General features: G+C 52.0%; 7 protein-coding genes across 7 annotated transcripts; 4 read left to right on the forward strand and 3 right to left on the reverse strand.

Moving 5' to 3' along the window:
- Positions 1 to 21: 21 nt before the first annotated feature.
- Positions 22 to 2,149, reverse strand: MYCFIDRAFT_177564 (uncharacterized protein; the record flags this gene model as incomplete). Its single annotated transcript, XM_007931327.1, has 7 exons — positions 22 to 659; positions 707 to 981; positions 1,042 to 1,059; positions 1,092 to 1,262; positions 1,297 to 1,315; positions 1,355 to 1,983; positions 2,007 to 2,149. The coding sequence occupies 7 exons, from the start codon at positions 2,147 to 2,149 to the stop codon at positions 22 to 24; spliced, it is 1,893 nt and encodes a 630-aa protein (XP_007929518.1).
- Positions 2,150 to 3,162: 1,013 nt separating this feature from the next.
- Positions 3,163 to 3,846, forward strand: MYCFIDRAFT_84655 (uncharacterized protein; the record flags this gene model as incomplete). The annotated part of the gene is made up of 1 exon (XM_007931328.1): positions 3,163 to 3,846. One exon carries the CDS (start codon positions 3,163 to 3,165, stop codon positions 3,844 to 3,846), a length of 684 nt encoding a protein of 227 aa, XP_007929519.1.
- Positions 3,847 to 6,331: 2,485 nt separating this feature from the next.
- Positions 6,332 to 7,039, forward strand: MYCFIDRAFT_84656 (uncharacterized protein; the record flags this gene model as incomplete). The annotated part of the gene is made up of 1 exon (XM_007931329.1): positions 6,332 to 7,039. The coding sequence occupies one exon, from the start codon at positions 6,332 to 6,334 to the stop codon at positions 7,037 to 7,039; it is 708 nt and encodes a 235-aa protein (XP_007929520.1).
- Positions 7,040 to 7,271: 232 nt separating this feature from the next.
- On the reverse strand, positions 7,272 to 8,500 carry MYCFIDRAFT_177567 (uncharacterized protein; the record flags this gene model as incomplete). Its single annotated transcript, XM_007931330.1, has 5 exons — positions 7,272 to 7,289; positions 7,348 to 7,523; positions 7,566 to 7,582; positions 7,613 to 7,681; positions 7,716 to 8,500. The coding sequence occupies 5 exons, from the start codon at positions 8,498 to 8,500 to the stop codon at positions 7,272 to 7,274; spliced, it is 1,065 nt and encodes a 354-aa protein (XP_007929521.1).
- Positions 8,501 to 8,540: 40 nt separating this feature from the next.
- MYCFIDRAFT_177568 (uncharacterized protein) lies at positions 8,541 to 9,466 on the forward strand (the record flags this gene model as incomplete). The annotated part of the gene is made up of 4 exons (XM_007931331.1): positions 8,541 to 8,568; positions 8,607 to 8,862; positions 8,906 to 9,375; positions 9,399 to 9,466. 4 exons carry the CDS (start codon positions 8,541 to 8,543, stop codon positions 9,464 to 9,466), a joined length of 822 nt encoding a protein of 273 aa, XP_007929522.1.
- A 39-nt stretch (positions 9,467 to 9,505) lies between these two features.
- On the reverse strand, positions 9,506 to 15,080 carry MYCFIDRAFT_177569 (uncharacterized protein; the record flags this gene model as incomplete). The annotated part of the gene is made up of 49 exons (XM_007931332.1): positions 9,506 to 9,646; positions 9,693 to 9,784; positions 9,823 to 9,883; positions 9,915 to 9,953; positions 9,982 to 9,997; positions 10,027 to 10,069; positions 10,104 to 10,229; positions 10,281 to 10,454; positions 10,483 to 10,546; positions 10,582 to 10,621; positions 10,663 to 10,815; positions 10,851 to 10,908; positions 10,942 to 11,013; positions 11,044 to 11,076; positions 11,116 to 11,234; positions 11,277 to 11,344; positions 11,387 to 11,396; positions 11,430 to 11,469; positions 11,507 to 11,536; positions 11,571 to 11,673; positions 11,707 to 11,730; positions 11,792 to 11,841; positions 11,871 to 11,888; positions 11,920 to 11,962; positions 11,995 to 12,031; positions 12,055 to 12,146; positions 12,176 to 12,204; positions 12,236 to 12,336; positions 12,381 to 12,504; positions 12,563 to 12,609; positions 12,666 to 12,708; positions 12,741 to 12,878; positions 12,928 to 12,965; positions 12,990 to 13,056; positions 13,089 to 13,188; positions 13,216 to 13,234; positions 13,269 to 13,354; positions 13,390 to 13,632; positions 13,679 to 13,838; positions 13,871 to 14,026; positions 14,067 to 14,076; positions 14,116 to 14,148; positions 14,201 to 14,263; positions 14,291 to 14,302; positions 14,344 to 14,600; positions 14,629 to 14,821; positions 14,850 to 14,933; positions 14,973 to 14,999; positions 15,035 to 15,080. The coding sequence occupies 49 exons, from the start codon at positions 15,078 to 15,080 to the stop codon at positions 9,506 to 9,508; spliced, it is 3,822 nt and encodes a 1,273-aa protein (XP_007929523.1).
- An 81-nt stretch (positions 15,081 to 15,161) lies between these two features.
- On the forward strand, positions 15,162 to 16,453 carry MYCFIDRAFT_177570 (uncharacterized protein; the record flags this gene model as incomplete). Its single annotated transcript, XM_007931333.1, has 9 exons — positions 15,162 to 15,166; positions 15,196 to 15,289; positions 15,313 to 15,542; positions 15,592 to 15,749; positions 15,770 to 15,831; positions 15,888 to 15,952; positions 16,051 to 16,110; positions 16,154 to 16,266; positions 16,320 to 16,453. The coding sequence occupies 9 exons, from the start codon at positions 15,162 to 15,164 to the stop codon at positions 16,451 to 16,453; spliced, it is 921 nt and encodes a 306-aa protein (XP_007929524.1).
- Positions 16,454 to 16,467: the final 14 nt, after the last annotated feature.

Genomic DNA, 16,467 nt, shown 5'->3' on the forward strand with positions numbered 1-16,467 from the left:
CCTCGCCCCAGTAGCCTTTGCTTACAAGTAAGCATGCCTAACTGGATCTTGTCTAACCCTCTCCCTCGCCTCCGCAAGCGTGATGATAGCAATGCCTTTGACGATGTGCGTCTCCAAAGGCACCGCGTCCGAAGTCTGCTCCGCTATGCGTTCGTAGGCTGACGGACCGGCCTCCTGCTGCGGACGAGATCCGTTGCGACTTTGAAGCTTGGTCGCGACTTTGGATCTGCATCGCTGGAAGATTGAGGGCTGAGGTTGCGCTTTCGGCTTCCGGAGTGTGCCGGCTTCGAGATGTTGGAGTTGTCTCGTAGACTTGGGTGGCCGTGGGCGTGGTGGTGACGCGGCTGCCTCGCCTGCGAGGAGAGCTGCTTGGGCCGCTCTGGCGGCGCCGAAACTGGGGGGTTGCGACATTTTGATTGGGTCGCGGAGGTTTGATGATGGTTGGTGGTTGTACTGTGAATGCGAGTGTGAAGAGTTGATATGGTGGTCTTCGTTGCGCATTGGTGGTTGTGTTGTGGTGTGACAGAAGAAGCTCGATGACTGGAGTTCGGCGCTGAATATATACCAACTGGTTCTGATGCAAATATCGTATAATGCATTGTAGTCAAAGTATGAGAAAGCCTTGTGGGAAAGTGATAATCCAATTGTGGTCACAAAAACTATGCATAGTCGTGGTCGACAATGCATTTGCGTAGACGGAGTCCACTTCTCGCCAACGGGGCTCGGTCGAAAGAGGTGTGCTTTGTGGATGAGGCGACATTCCGAATTCGCGCTGGACGTGGTGCGTAACAATCGTGGCGCATCGTCCGCGAAAGCTTGATGGTCGACAGGGAGGTGATATATTGCCGAGTATAGAGGTGATATACTTCATATGGAGGGGATATACTTCGTTTGGAGCTGATATACTTCGTTGGCTCTAAGGAGACCGGAAACTTGAAAGCATCCATTCGTTCAGTCAATGCTGGTACTGCGATGAGGCTCCTCGAGACAGTGCAGAGACGAGCGAGAATGTCGACGTAGTAAGGAAAGCGCTTACAAGACCTGCTCGAGCAAGTGATACTGCAGAAGTTCATTAGTTACTGAAGTATGACGATGGGGCTGAGAGAGGACGAGAAATCTTGGATAGGTCAGACTTATAGGAGAAAGGGGAATCAAGAGTGGTGGTGTTGGGGTGTTTCATTGATAAAATGTACTTACTTGCCAAAGGCCGTCCGAATGCGATGACCAAAATCTGAAGATCGTTCCTGGTGTGAGGAATCGTGCTTGCCGAAGCTTGCCGATGCCATCGCTAGTCACCTCGCTGCCAGATCTACCTCTCATCGAAATTGTCACGAGGTAGATGTCGAAGGCTTACCAAAGGCATGACCAAGAGGATCAGCCTTCACTCGCGCTTGTGCTTCGGCGAGTGAGATGGTTGGTATCCCCTTCAAGGTCTGCGTGGCGCTCGTGATCGGCATTGGCGGAGGCTTTGCAGATTCGGTGTTTGAAGGCATGTTTCTGTGCACAGCGTCATCATGTGGAAGTTCTTCCGCGATGGCCCACTCCCGCAAACCATCCACGACCTTACTGACCTTGGAAGAGCATCGGCGCATCAATGATGGGCGGTCACTCAGGCGTGGGAAGGCCCTCCTCTCCTGAACCTCCTCGGCTGACATGAGCCTGAGGGGCTGTGTGGGTGATGGAAGACTCCGGTCTGGGCTTGGTGGACGGACTTCCATGGAAGCTGCGGAACAAGTGCGACTGAGAGTCGCGGGGGTCTCGTATTCGAGAGGCGTCATTGCGTCGGACTCCGGAAGCTGGCCAGCAGATTCCATATCCCAGCCTGACGCGAAAGGAAAGAGCCTTCGTTGCATGGCAGCCATCCTTGCGGTTTGAGTTGAGAGCTGAGTCTCTCTCTGCTGCATGGACGGCAGAGTGTCGCGGTCTGATGGTGACATGGTGATCGATGTTCTCATGGATTGCTGAATGTCTTGATCTCGGCTGCTCATGAGTGTGTGTGATGTGACTTGGGGAAGGAGTTGTCATCTTGCGACAGTCGAGGTGGAATATATAGATAGCCATCGGATGGGTATAATGCGTTATGAGATTCGAATTCCAGGCATGGTGGTGAACAATCCATTCTGTCGTCGTCCTCAATCCCACTGTACATCTGCACAATAGCCTTGTTCTGAGGTTCAGTCATGGTTTCTTTGTGAGCGCTTTGTGGTATGAAGACTTTGGCAGAGGAAGCTTTCCATCGATGATTTTGCGCGAGCCCATAATGTGTAGAGTCGACCAAGGGAAGGTGTTCCGCTGCACGAAAGCTTTATGTGCTCTTCCCTGTCGATATTTGAAGGTGTGGCATTGCGTGAAGAGAGTGAGCTGAACTCAGACGTCGGCGAGGCTTGAAACAATGGCGCTCAGGATGAAGCAATGACAAAGGAGGTCATTTCCACTCCTTTGGTGACTTGGCAAGGTCCATGCGAGGCGAATGCAGCCATGCTCCCAGTGCACACTGAATCGATTGGCGGGAGAGGATCAGGTGTCTGGATTTTGACGGCCAAACTCACAACTCGGCCTGAGTTCACGAGACGCATCCTGCTAAAATGAGTGCTTGTAGTACCTTGAGACAAAGTAGTCAGCATTATCTTAGATTTGAGCGCCGAAGATTCAGCCATGTCTCACACCGAGATCATGACCTGGATGGATCGCTGAAACCAGGTTCAGCCATAATTTCACTGCTTAATCAGCCCAAGGCAGTCAATTTGGGAGCTCGTAATAAGCACCATGGATCCCGAAGAGCCAGCAGGTGTTGAAACCATCCGGATTGGGAGTTTCTGGCCAAGTATTTCGTGCATATGACCAGCCTGAGATTCAGGACCGCCAGGCACGATATTCCTACCTTGGCTACCCATATCTTGCCTCGAGGGTTCCGTTGCTGATGCACGCTCACTCTGACTCTGGACTTATACCACAATCCGGAACAATTTGCAGATTCTGGTTGCAGTGGTTGATTTGAGCAGGGCAAGAAGATGAGAGGGAGATGAAGTGAGGTCGCGAAGGAAGCAGGGGGCGCGAACCTTGACGTGCCAAGATCGAATCGAATGCGTGCGGACACAGCTCCGTGTCGGAAGAATCTCGACTTCTCCCACACACTTTTCTCCACCTCGCCGTCACCAGAAAATGGCACCCATACGTCCCGCCAGCAGGAAACGCACAACCGCACGCTCTCGTGTCGCGGCGAAAGCTTCGGCAGACCCTCGAGGCAAGTATGCGCCGCTCCCAGACTCCGAGATGGCATTTTCCGCCCAACCTGAATCCACAGACGCACTCTCCAACTTGAAGGATGACTACTTCGGCTTCGACGGCAATGATTTCCGCCTCAGCAAGAAAGACAAGCGAGTCATCAAGCATGGCAACCTTCTTGCGAAGGTGCGGGAGGGCGCGATCGAGAAGAAGAGCAGGAAGCGGAGAAGGCCGAACAAGAAATTGAAAACAGATATTGGTGGTTTGGGAGATGCCCTGCCTGATGTTGACGATGGAGAGGGTGAGTGGGAAGGCATAGAAGATGATGGCCAGATGGCAGTCGAGGGCAGGAAGAAGCGGCGGAGAAAAGACGAGGGAAAGATGGTCATGAAGAGTCTGAAGTTGAGGCACGGCGCCATGAAGCGAAAGAAGAAGATGGAAGACGATGAGATGGAGCGGATGCAGAGAAATCTGGCGCTGTTGGCTCAAGGAAGAGCTGCCGAGACCAAAGTGGATGGTGGAGAAGACGGCGCTGAGGATGCCCAGGCGAAGAGATGGGAAGCGTTGCGCGCGTTCATTGGGGGCACAATGCAGAGGGACCAGGCTTTTGCGAAGACTTGACACGGCAGCATGATCTTACCGCGGTCAGGAATCTACCGGCGTGCTTTCGATGCCTCATTGGTTACACGACCAGAACACGGGTGCAGGGACGAGCGCGTTCGCATTGCATGGCATTTGCCCAGCACTCACGAGGGACAACAACGTGTGGCCTCGTCATATCTCCGCAGCCTTCCTACAGCTCTGTACTGCCTCCAGGAACTCGATGAAAGCGTCAAAAGCTCCGACAGTCAGCTTTCTGGTATTCTTGCCATCTCATCCTTGACGAATACCTCCAACGTACACACCCGCCACGATCTTCTATACCTCATAGGCAGTGCAAGACTCGAGTCTTCAAAGAAGCCACCTACAGACGTGACGCTGCCTTTGTATCATCCTCCTCTAAACCTGACTCTGGCCATACCTGGAAGATGCTTGGAAGTTTACGATGCCGCTTCGTATCAGGCTCGGCGCCCTTTACGGCTGCAGCCTACGTTGACAATGCATCATATCCCGCTCCGCATACGAGCTCACTCAAGCGCGCTGTAGCTTCAAAGCATATTCCATGGTCTTGACTCACAAGTAGAGCTCTGCTGCCACGGACTTTGCATTCAATATGGTTATGACGCCTTTAGAAGGCTTTGGTTTCCAGACTCTCAGCGGCACTCCAGCTCGACATGAGCTTCGAATATCTGCGATCTTCATCAATACTTTGTGCTAGTCTGTACCTTTCAATGGTCCGGCTTTCTCCTTGACCGTCCTTCGCAGGTGCCATTGCAATTTGAATACAAGCAGCCTTCTCGTGTTGTACTGCGCATTTCTCTTCTCGCATTTGCTCACGATTCCGAACTCACTGAAAGCCTTGGGCGATCAAGTCGAAACCGAAACTCAAGGGCTCCTCCCGACCCGCCACTACAAAGAATCAGGTACGACCGGTGCTTCATCTCCAAGATCGAATAACACACCTAATCATCAAGAGCGCGCGATCATCGATCTTACCAGCAACGACGACGCCATGACGAAACCTGGCGACTTGGCAAGAACCTCGCCTATATCCAGCAGACGAGCTATCGCCTCAACGCCCTTCGGCGTGCCTACGATCAACAAGCCTAGGACATCGCCGCTGCAGAGTTTGTGCTACTCCCTGGAAATCGTTTTGATCACGACATTCACATCTTCGAAAACAGTACCATCGCAGATTCGTGCAACCCGCCCATCACCCTGCTGCTAACACATGCCCAACTCGACGATCTGGAGTGGGACGACGACGGATACCTGATTTACCCAGACGATGATCGAGAGGCGATCCAGCAGGAACTGGAAGTTATGGCCGAAGACGAAGCTGCCGAAGACGAACTTGGCCACGAAGATATCCAGAACATGCATGGCGAAGCCTAGCACACCATGTGCTTGAATCTGCAGCCGACTCATACGCTCCGCTACAGCAAGTCACCATTGACGGTGGCTGACTGGCGTGGTGGTCACGATGCACAAGGAGACATTAACGGCGTTGAAGTGTACCACAACAAGACTATAGCCATTGGTGCCTTGGATGCGTCCCTTTCTCGCAATCTCGTGCAGCAGATGGGAGAGATCGGTAATCCTTTTCTGCCCTTAACGCCTGGTAGCACTCGTCGTGTTCTCAAGATCAAGATCACTGGCCAGGAATACGATGACTGCGAAGACCGACATGGTTTGCGTTGTAGTAAACTCCCGCCTTTAAGAAGAGAGCCCTTGCGTGTATTTTGGCACTTTATCGTAAGTCTAACCTTTCGTGTTTTCAAATGCCTTCTAACGTTACGCTCTCTAGGCTCCTTTAGTCACTAGTATCTTGAATTCTCTGTGCTCCAGCAAATTGTTTTTTGGGAAACACTGCTTGTAGCTTAGCCGCAAATCTCTCGCGGACGACTAAGAGCATTCTCAGCATCTTTAACTAGGACTTTCATTCGCGTCTGCATGACAAAAGTCGGTCTTCAGCTTCTGACTAGCCCAAATCGGATCTTACCTTTCTGGGCCGCCGAAAACCCGCTATGCTGCTCAGTGAAAACGAAACGAAACAAAGCCCACAACCGTTTTGAGCTGCTACTGTCAGCCTTGGCAATGCCCATCACCAACACAAAGAGCTCGGTCTAACAGCCGAGCAATGGTCGCAGCCCAGGGTTCCCGGTATCCTTTGTCCCGATCCCTCGCGACTTTCGCATGATAGACGATAGCTTTTTCTCTGGTCTTACTCACCTCGTTCTACTACCGAATCGATCTGGTCTCGAAATTCCTGTTCCTATCCACGGGCACCGCTTTCGAAGTGAAAAGACAAAGTATTGCATTACTAGGAGCGATTGAAAACGACAACTCACTTGTCTACGAAGCCATCACTAGCGAGTTACCACATATCAGCCTCGACTGTCCTCTCGAAGATTACCGATACACATTCGCGACCGATCTCTCTACCTTGAGTACCACTACAGAAACGCTGAACACCACCAATCTTCACGCCTAGACTGCTTCCACAATGCCGCGCTCATTGAAACGAGGCCGTGATATGACGGGTGCCGATGCGAATGAGCCCAAAAGCCATCGGCCGAAGAAGATCCAACGAAAGGTATCCGCCGAGTCATTCAAGAAACACGCAAAGAGCATTATGCCGGATCGGGAAGAGTCCAAGAAGCAGCAAAACTCAGAAGGCCAGGCCGAACCGGAAGAGGATGAGAGCATTTGGAAAGAGATGGAGAAAGCAATGAACGAAGCAGCCCCCGGTGTCGAATTCCCTGATAGTAACGCCAATGCCGCCAAGCATACAACAATCGTCGACGAGGAATTAGCAGATGCCGACAACCCAATCCTCCCCGCCAATCTCCACGAAAAAATCCGCATCTCTACCCACCCGCTCCGACCTGGCGACGCTGAGTATGACTTCGACCAGCTGGCCCTCGCCCTCCGTAACACCGGAAACCCTCTCGGCGCTACACAGCTTACTCGTCTCAACGCGTCTGCTCGTCTCGAGGATGCTCGAAAGGAACATGCTCCTCGAAACGAGATCTGTCGAGACTTTGTCGCTGCTCTTCGGAGTTCAGAGGGTCCGAATTGGCCGGAGACTTCTGGAGCTCGGAGGGTTAGGAGGGTTCAGATTTTTGTGGAGGATTTCGATGCTAAGGGAGAGGAATTGGGGGAGGCTAGGAAGGGGTATGTTTATGTTGCTACGATTAAGGAACGCTTCTGAGAGGATTATATGAGCTCTTCTGGTGAAAGGGTGTGCTATGGCAGTAAACTACTGGGATACATTTTAGCTGGATTCACGATTGGAATGCACCTAGTCCGTCCGTTGATTTCAGGGTGTCCTTTGACGGCTGTCTTTTAGAGAGGGCAAGAAAATTGGCAGGGTAGACGCTTGTCAGTAGGTACCTTGTGGAGTAATTGCGTTTCCTCATTTTAGAATTCTAAGTATCTGACTATTATTTTCTTTCGAGGCCCTTGCTAAATCCTGGTCCGCGCACTAAGTCTAGAGCCTTATGTCTCCTTTCTAGTGACTAGCAGTAAACCCAGTCCATTGCCATCGTCCACGACGGAATTCCGGAGCGCCTCGATAGATTGGCGAAGAAACAACGGAGAAAAATCCCATTTCGCAACGCTCCCATCCTGATAATCTGTACTTACTCGTCCAGTTTTCAATTTGGTAGCATATGCTTCCACAAGGCTTAGAAGGGCTTTGATTCGATTCGGATAAGAGGAAGATATAGAAACGACACCAGAATCAGCAAGATTTCTTTCGTTCTGCTTCCCCTTTACTAATCACCCTATCGACATACATTTTCCATTCAAACTTATCGCCCTCTCGCCAAATCCCCCAACCCCCATCCCATCCCTAACCCATCCATCACCCCATCATTCTCCTATACCCCTCAATCCTAACCAAAACCTCTCCCAAACTCTCCGACCCATCCACCCCCAAACGAAACGTCCCCCCCTTCCTCGTCTCACCCGAGACCTCAAACCCCCTCGCCGGAAAGAAAAATCTCATTTTCTCATACACAGGCGGCAAACTCGGCCACGAACCTTTCCCCCTCACCTTCCGTCCATAAAATTTCCTCTTCCCCGGAACATCCCGCAGCTCAACAACAAACACCGCAGCCGTCTCCCCATTTCCATCAGATGCGCGTACAAGTGCCGGCGGCGTTCTCCGAGGAGCGTCGAAATCATTCCAGTACTCCATCGAGCCCGTGATCGTGACGCTATAGCTGTACACATATCTCTGCACATCCCTCCGATAGCGAATGGCGAGAGTGTAAATTTTCCCGGTGCGCGGTGATGTCCAGGTGCTCGTCCGGGCTTCGAGGAGCGTGTTGCGCTTTGTGTGGCCTGGCCAGGGGCTTGAGGTTGAGGGGAGAGAGGGGAGGAGGAAGAGTGAGGCTTGGAGGAGTGGGGAGGCGAGGATGGTTGAGGAAAAGGTTTTGTTGACGCGGAGAGATTTGAGGAGGTCGTGGGTGGGGAGGTTGAGGAGGATTTGTTCGAGGAGTTCGGGAATCGCGAAGGTTTTTGAGGCGTTGGTTGGGACGTGAAGGGCTTTGTGGACGGGGGAGGGGGGAGGCGTCGGCGGAGGCGAGGGTGGTGAGGTTGTGGTGATTGCGGTGGTTCTCTTGATGGCGAGTTTTGCGCGGAGCTTCTTCCAGAGCGAGGGAGGCATGGTGCTATCGTCGCAACAGGTGTCGGAGCGTTGTAAAGTAATGGGGGTTGTGGCGAAGTTTGAGTTTAGTTTAAGGTCGATTGCATGTTTCGACGCTGTTTGTCAGAAGACTGGGCATGTGGCCGCGAATTTTGCGAACGGAAGAAGTACGAAAGGTTTCTCAATATCCCAAGACAATTTCCCCCATCTTATTATGAGTCAGCTCCGCTGAACCGCCGCGGACCACGCCGCCGGACTCAGAACCTGGTTGTATCAGTCGAAAGAGAGCATCAGGAATCGTTCTACATTCTCAGGACTTCTCTACATTCCAATGATCCACTGGGACTGAAGCAGCACGAAAGGCCATCAATCATCTCAGGTCAGTTCCTCTAGCCTACGCTTATACTACCACAATAGCGACGCGAGACCCGAGGTCGATGACCCTAACGAGGCGGAGGAATTCGATGTTGAAGCTTTTCTCGAGCGGAAAAGGCAGTGGGCACTCGAGGATGAATCCGATACGGACACGGACACGGACGATGACGAAGAAAGCCCAGACGAATACGATCAAGCCTGGATAGACGAGCTGGCCGGAGCCCAGGTTTACGAAGCTGCAGAGGAGGATTTCAGATCCGATCCAGGGTTTGACTTTGGCGGGATCTGGAATAACGGCTTCAGAGATGCTGAGGAACAGGAACATATCCGCGCCCCTTACCGCGTAACTCCTCGCCGTAACTTCACGCATCCTCTTTTCCAGACGCCGTCCTGTCTTGCAAGTACCTCCCCGAGCCGATTCTCCACGATCCAGAAAGATGGGACGGGAGATTCTTCGAATGGATGGAATCCCAGCGCCCTAAAGAGTACATCTGCACCTTCGTCGTACGCACCTTCCCCGCGTAACAATGGCTCGACTCTGGAGACACTCTTCCTCCACGCTTGTCTCTGCTGCTCGAGAAGATGTTTCTCTCCGATCAACCCACATTCTAGTACCTCCAGATCGTCGACCTTCGAAATCTCGAACCCGCTCTAGAGCCCATTTGGCCTGGCTTGCGACTCATTGATGCCGATTGAAATTGGATGGCTAGAGGAAGGGTACGAAGATATGCCCCCGTTGCCAAAAAATGGCTCTCGGGATGCAGTAAACCGACGAACGTGCAATCCATATCGCTCAATAGTGCCATATAGCGGGATCTAGGAATTGAAGTATTGTCACTGTCCTGCATTCTATGCCCGAGATCGTCAATTCCTGATAGACTGATGTAGTAAGACTACCTTGCTCAAAGTGCCCCCGATGTTCAAAGTTCGCTTCAATCTGCGGGCGAAAAGACGTAGTTCTAGTTCACGGCAAGAGCCAACGCTCGCGCCAAAAGGCTTGGCAGTATGAATGTTTACTTCGCACAGCCCCTGAAAACTCTGACACACACTTCAACCTCACACACTCTCCAACACCTCCCTGCACATCCCTCGTCCTCTCCTTCATCAATCATCGCAATGGCCACCACCATCGCTTCTTCCGTCCTCGCTTTGGCACTCGTGGCCGCCCTCACCTACCTCGTCCACAAGCACGCTCGCCACCTCGCTCAGCTGCTGCTGATGGCGCTGTGCATGCTCGCGCTCTTTGCACCTCGCCTACTCTTCGCGCTCGTCATGAGGCTCTTCGAGTGAGCGGCGGCGGCGGCGGCGGTGACCAGCACCAGCACCACCGCCAACGCCACCGCCACCAACGCCGGAATGTAGGTTGCTCCACGCGCTCCATACAAACAGCAGTGCTAACAGTAGCGAACAGGGCATCTTTTTTCACCACCGCCGGCGCCGGCCTCTTGGTGGCCTACCGAAAGGGGGCCACCAATGCCACCATCACCACCAGCACCAGCACCAGCATCAGCATCAGCATCAGCACCAGCACCAGCACCAGCACCAGCACCAGCACCAGCACCAGCACCAGCACCAGCAAGACTTCCAAGACGCGCTGACGCTCCACGCTGTTCACATCTACACCACACCGCGCTGTTTCTCGCGCATAACAGCGAGCGAAGGTATGTGAACTTCTTCCTGCTCCCTCCTCAGCTCCAATGATGAAACGCAACACATCAGCCCTTCACAACGGCAGCACAAGGCAGCGGTGAATGGCAGCTCCCATGGCTGAAATTGCATCGCACGCTATTCTCTTACTACGCCTGAACGAGCATTCAAGCACCGCATTAAGCATGCCGCGACATCTGAAACGCATCGCTGACTTGCTTCTTCCAGACCAGCCACCTGCACCACCAGCCGTTACGCGTGTACCAGCACCCTTTTCGTCATCATACAAGACTGTAAGTATCACCTGCTGATGTCTCGATCACCACACTGTCATGATGAATCGCGATACGTCAGTACAGCAGAGTTTGGGGCCGCAATGACTGAGCCCGCAATGCGCACTGGTCGTGCTCACAATGTCAATCCTTGGTGCCATCCTGAACGATATACCTTCTTCCCCACAGAATACACCGATGAGATGGTGACACAAGACTGCTGACGACTCGCCACAGGTCCTTTTTCGCATTGCCGAGCGCAGCTCTCACCCCACGCATCGCCGGTAAGTCTGACCACCCCTTCTCATTTCACTTCTCATGATGAAACCCGCGGCACATCACGCAGCAGAAAGGTTTGTGGGTTGAAGGCCATGAGCGAGCCTGTTTGAGGAAGCATCAAGTACCAACGGGCGATAACAGCCGCAATGCGGGCCTGTAGTATTGTTCGCCTGACAGAGACACTTCATTCATCAAGAAGCGCGCGCGAATGAAAGTATGCACACGACTGCTGACTTCCCTTCGCAGATGGGCCTTCGATACAAGGCACCGCACTCTCATACCTAGCCATCCGCTGCGGTCTCACATCTTCAAAGGTAATTATTCTTCCCTCCACCCATTCCATCCTCGATTTCATGATGAAAGCCGCGACAAATCACAGAGCAATGAGGTAGGGGGAGAAGGCAATGACCGAGACCGCTGAGGAAATGGCACTGCCAAGTACCGCGGTCGCAACAGTCGCAAGACGGGCCTGTAGTATTGCTCACTGAACGATCATCACCACATTCCTTCGAACACACGATCATGATGATGGGACAGACCGCTGACACTTTCATGAGGCACCTTCTTCTGAGCCTTCGTGGTGTTTTGTCCGCGACTTTCGACTTCGATCTCCTGAAACGTCTAAGTGACTCAGGATAAAAGTAAGTACAGCACATCTATCCATCTCCATCCTTCTCTCTCATGATGAAGCGCGAAGCATCAGCAAGGCCGGGCCAAGGTAAGTTACCGGCCGCATGACTGATATCGCAACGCAAAACGGTGTCGAAACCCTCGCCTGAACGGCTTTCTCTCCATGTCAATGTGCACAATCTTTCCACGGCGAGGCAGAGAGCTGACTTCATGGCCAGACAGTCATTATCCCTTTACTTTGGTGCGTATCTCGCGCCTTGAAGAGCAACATCTCGTCAGCCTCGGGCATTCAGTCTTCGAGCTAGCTGGCACAAAGTGAGTACATTCATCCTCCCCGTCATCCACCTCCCTTCCCATGATGAAACGCGATACATCAGTCCATCACTAAGGTAAATCAGTCCCGCAACAAGGTAAGTATGACTGAAACCGCATCGCATACTGGTCACTTTTACTTCGCCTGAAAGCTTGTTTGAAAGTTTCTCTTTACGAACACGAGTCTTTTTATGACGATAATGCTGATGCCTTCGCATGCTTAGATGCCTCCTGCTCCCACGTCGTTTACCTTTGCCCTCGACGTCTCGGCCATATCCGTCTACTGCACTCAATCTTGAAGATAAGTAAGTCAACCCCTGCATCATATCATATCCCTTCTTCCTATGATGAAACGCGACAAATCAGTCTAGTAGGAGGTAAGTCACAGATGACTGACACTGCTACGCGATTTGGTAACCATTACAACGCCTGAAAGCTTGTTCGACAATTTCTCTTCTTCATGAACACGAGATTTCCATGACAAGAATGCTGACGGCCTCGTATAGTTCGCTCATCTTCTTTGACGCCTTTACCCTCGCCCTCGACGTCTCTGCAAGGTCTACCGCACTCAGTCGCGAAGACGAATGACAGAAAGTAAGTAAACCCTGCATTCCACTCTGCACCTTCCCATGATGAAACGCGACACATCAGTCTAGTAGGAGGTAAGTCACAGATGACTGACACTGCTACGCGATTTGGTAACCATTACAACGCCTGAAATGAATCTAAAACCTCTACTCTCACACATCGCTGTGGCGAAGATTGACGCTGACTGTTGGCGCAATGTAGAACATCTGGCAGAGCGGGAGGTGCAGCGGACTTGGAGGTCAATGTGGATTGCATGACGGAGCGGTCCAGTCTACCGCGCTCGGCCGGAGATGCAGCTCAGACTTAGCGTGGCGAAAGGCTCGATGCCGCAAGAGGCGATGGGACTTTCGAATGAGGAGTAGCCTAAGTAGCATTCACCATACCTCACACCTCACACTTCCCGTCACCAGCTCTCAAGCGTGACGAACGAGCACATCGTTCCTTCACACCCTTCAAACATCATTCTCGTCATCCCTGATCCGTATACCAGACTGCGCTAAGCACACCCCCAGCCTCCTCTGATCGTGCATAATGCTCGCAAATCTTCCCGTTCACCACCACTCCATACCATCCATCCTCTCCCCATGCACGCGCTCCTCCCCATCCCTACAAAAGCCTCCCCCTTCTTCCCACCCACAACCTCGCAACCAAACTTCTACAAACTCCCACATCCGCAAACATGCCACCAGCTTACTGCTCCTCCATCCCCAACAGCTCCCTCGCTTGTAATCCTCAATGGCTGAATATCATGCTGTTTTGCATGATTCTCTTCCTTTTAGTATGGATTCTTGGGGGAGTTTGTGTTACGGTTTGGTTAATCGTCAAGAATGCGAGGGAGGCGAGGCAGATGAGATTTGATGGCGGGGAGAAGGAGAAATTGCTAGATGGAGATGGCATTAGGGAGTAAGATTGGGGATTAGGGATTGAGGGAGACGCATTGGGGGAAGGTGGGAATGATTTGTAGTTGGGTTGGAGGAGGAGAGGTTGAGAGATGGACGGAGCTGGAGGATGAGACTTTGCAGGGGATGCTATGGTGGGAGGTGGTGATGGCTCGTATTTGTATTGAGGGAGGAGAGTCTGTCGAGGAGATGCGCACTGATCTTGGTGCTTGGATTAGGAGGATGTGATTTGGGGTTGGATGATGGTATTGCTCATTCCCGTGCCACTCCCATCGAAGACGTTTTCGAGGCGAGGCTGGCGAGGATTGGGTAGAGTCATTGTTGCGCCAACTCCTTGCCCGCGAGGTCTCTTTCTCGCTCGAGACATCCTCGCCCTCGTTTTTAGTTACCAGCAATGTAGACGAATGGTTTTGAAGACCCACGCCTCGCATGCAGAGAGAGAGTGTGCGTCTTCTTGATGAAGCTCGGTGCTTGTTGTACTTGATAGCGGCAAGGTATGATGTTCAAAGATCACAATCGCTGCAAAAGCAAACATAAATTCCTCCCTGCATCATCAAATACAGCAACAAATCCCACAAAAATCACAGAATCGTCCCTCATCAACGTAAAAAGAATAAAAAAACCCCCGCCCCACGATCACATCGATTCCCACTCCACCCCCCAACCCCTCAACGGCCGCAATCAAGCTTGACTATTATATACGCCCTTCACTCCCCCACTTCCAACCAATAAAAGCGAGCGCTCTGTCGCTTCAGAAATCCAACTGGTGCTGTCGCAAAGCACTCAGGTATGTATTCATCCCCTTGCACATTCTGGATTGGCTTCCGAGAAAAAACAGCATCGATAAGCGAGATTTCCGCACCCGTTGCGTTGAACATAATCAGCTTGCTAGTTTTCCCTAGCTGGCCGCTAGGTTTTTGCTTCGCTGGCGGAGGCCCTGGTTCGATTCTTTTTGGGTTTCTTTTGAATTGGGGATGGGAGGGTAGGAGGGGGGAGAATAGGAGGCTGGGAGAGTGTGTCTGTACGTTTGTTGGAACGCTTTTTGTATTCCCTTTTGCCGCTGAAGTTGCAGAAATCGGCTGCCAAGTTCGAATCTCGAAAGCTGATATCTTTTTGCCCCTGAATTGCTTTTGGCATAATATTCCACCTTCTCGACTCGATGCAAAAGCGCTGGCCATGTGCACCATTGACAATCCGCACAGAAATACCAGTTTTCCAATCCTGAGTGGATTTTGTGAGAGCGCAGACGAGAAAGGTATCCTGTTGGCTCTCATCTTGGAACATCATCCATGAAGTCCCTCCGTCAACTTCAAACTTCCGAAGCTGACAACTTTTCGCCCCTCAACTTCTTCCGTCACGATATCTCACCTTCTTCACTCATTTCACACACCACTCTTGTGGCAGTGGATTGCCTTCCGTTGTCTTCGAATATTTGAGGCAGTGACGAGATTGCTGATGCGTGAATGCGCAGTCTCGAACCCGCGACCTCACCCTTGTCATCAGCCGCCAAGCGGTGAGCTTCCAGCCTCATCAATCGACTCCCTCTAAAACACTGTTTTCAGGCCTCCAGTCCGATTTATCCGCTTCGAGAGCCAGCATCCCTCATTGCCGCAAGGCTTGCCTAGCTTCCACCCTCAAGTGCAATAGTTATTTCGAGATCGGGTAGATTGAAGCTGTAGAATGCGGTTACGGAGGAGGATAGCGTGACTTTAAGAGGTCTACAGGCGGTGATTGACTCTCCTGTCGCTGCGGGAAACCCTATGCTTGCTGGAAAAGAGGTTGAGATTAAGATGAAGTTCGACGATATGGTACCAGGACGCACCAGCAGAAGGTGGTGGACACGCACCTTCGACCTTCGACCTTCGAGGGACGAGACAAAATCTGGCAAGAAGCAATAGAAGCCGTCCTCCTCTGCGCAGAAGGCCTGACGACCGCGGCCCAGGTGACCGATGCCATCCTCCCAGATTTCCCAAATCTGTACGCTACTCGGAGCGCCTACTACACCCACTTGGCCCTAGAAGTCAACATTGGCCTCTTCCTGATTGAAGCGCGGAACGAACGGTTTGATTAGTGCCCTCGGACTAGCCGTCCGTCCTTGGGTGGCATGCAGTTGTGGTGAAGAATCGCGTCCGAAGTCTTTTGAAGACCACCTGCAGGAATTCGCTCAGCTATATGGGGTCCCAGTCACCGATCATGATCGAGAGGAGATTGCGCTCGGTCTTAAGGTGACCTTGAACTCAATCCCTGCTATGCTCCTGTACGGTCCGCGTGGCCTTGCACTTGCTGAGCCTCACGCGCTTTGAGTACTTACATGTCTCGTCTAGGAATCCATCGTAGCCGTCCCTGTCGGGTGGTATAGTCCTAAAGCCAGAGGATATAATAAGCGAGAACAAGAAGAGAAGGGAGGGCGAGGAGAGGGTGCTAGGGAGTGGGACAGAAAGCAGAGATGGAAAGGTTCGAGAAGAGGAAGAGTTTTGGGTAGTAGAGGATAGCGAGGCTCGAGAGACTTAGAATAGAGAAGAGTTAGGCCTACTTCAAGACCTGTAATTCTAGCTAATAACAATTAAAGTACCTCTCGGTATCTGGACGACTTCATTTACTCTCGTAATCATTACAGAGCGAACACTAAGTGATTTAATGGAATCCTACTCCTGACAAGGCCTCGGATGCAGCCCAGTCCCAACCCACGGCGGCAACATCGCCCGGCCTGAGCGAGTAACCAAATTTGAAGCTACTCTAGGGGAGAGCCTCTGTCCACTCACCGACCATAGACTCGAGGGTTTAGGTCATTTAAAATGTTTATCGAGAATAACTGACGCCTTAATACGCACAATCCAGCAGAAGCACCACGTCGAAAGAAGGTGGATCAATGGGGTCATCACTACCTTTCCACAATTGCAGGCTTTTCCTCAAGACTGCTCGTCAGCTTATGGAGGGAGGTTCACGCAACTTGGTGCATTGATCTTCTCTGATAGAGCGAATCCAT

The sequence above is a fragment of the Pseudocercospora fijiensis genome, assembly GCF_000340215.1.
Source record: "Pseudocercospora fijiensis CIRAD86 unplaced genomic scaffold MYCFIscaffold_7, whole genome shotgun sequence".
Taxonomy (NCBI): domain Eukaryota; kingdom Fungi; phylum Ascomycota; class Dothideomycetes; order Mycosphaerellales; family Mycosphaerellaceae; genus Pseudocercospora; species Pseudocercospora fijiensis.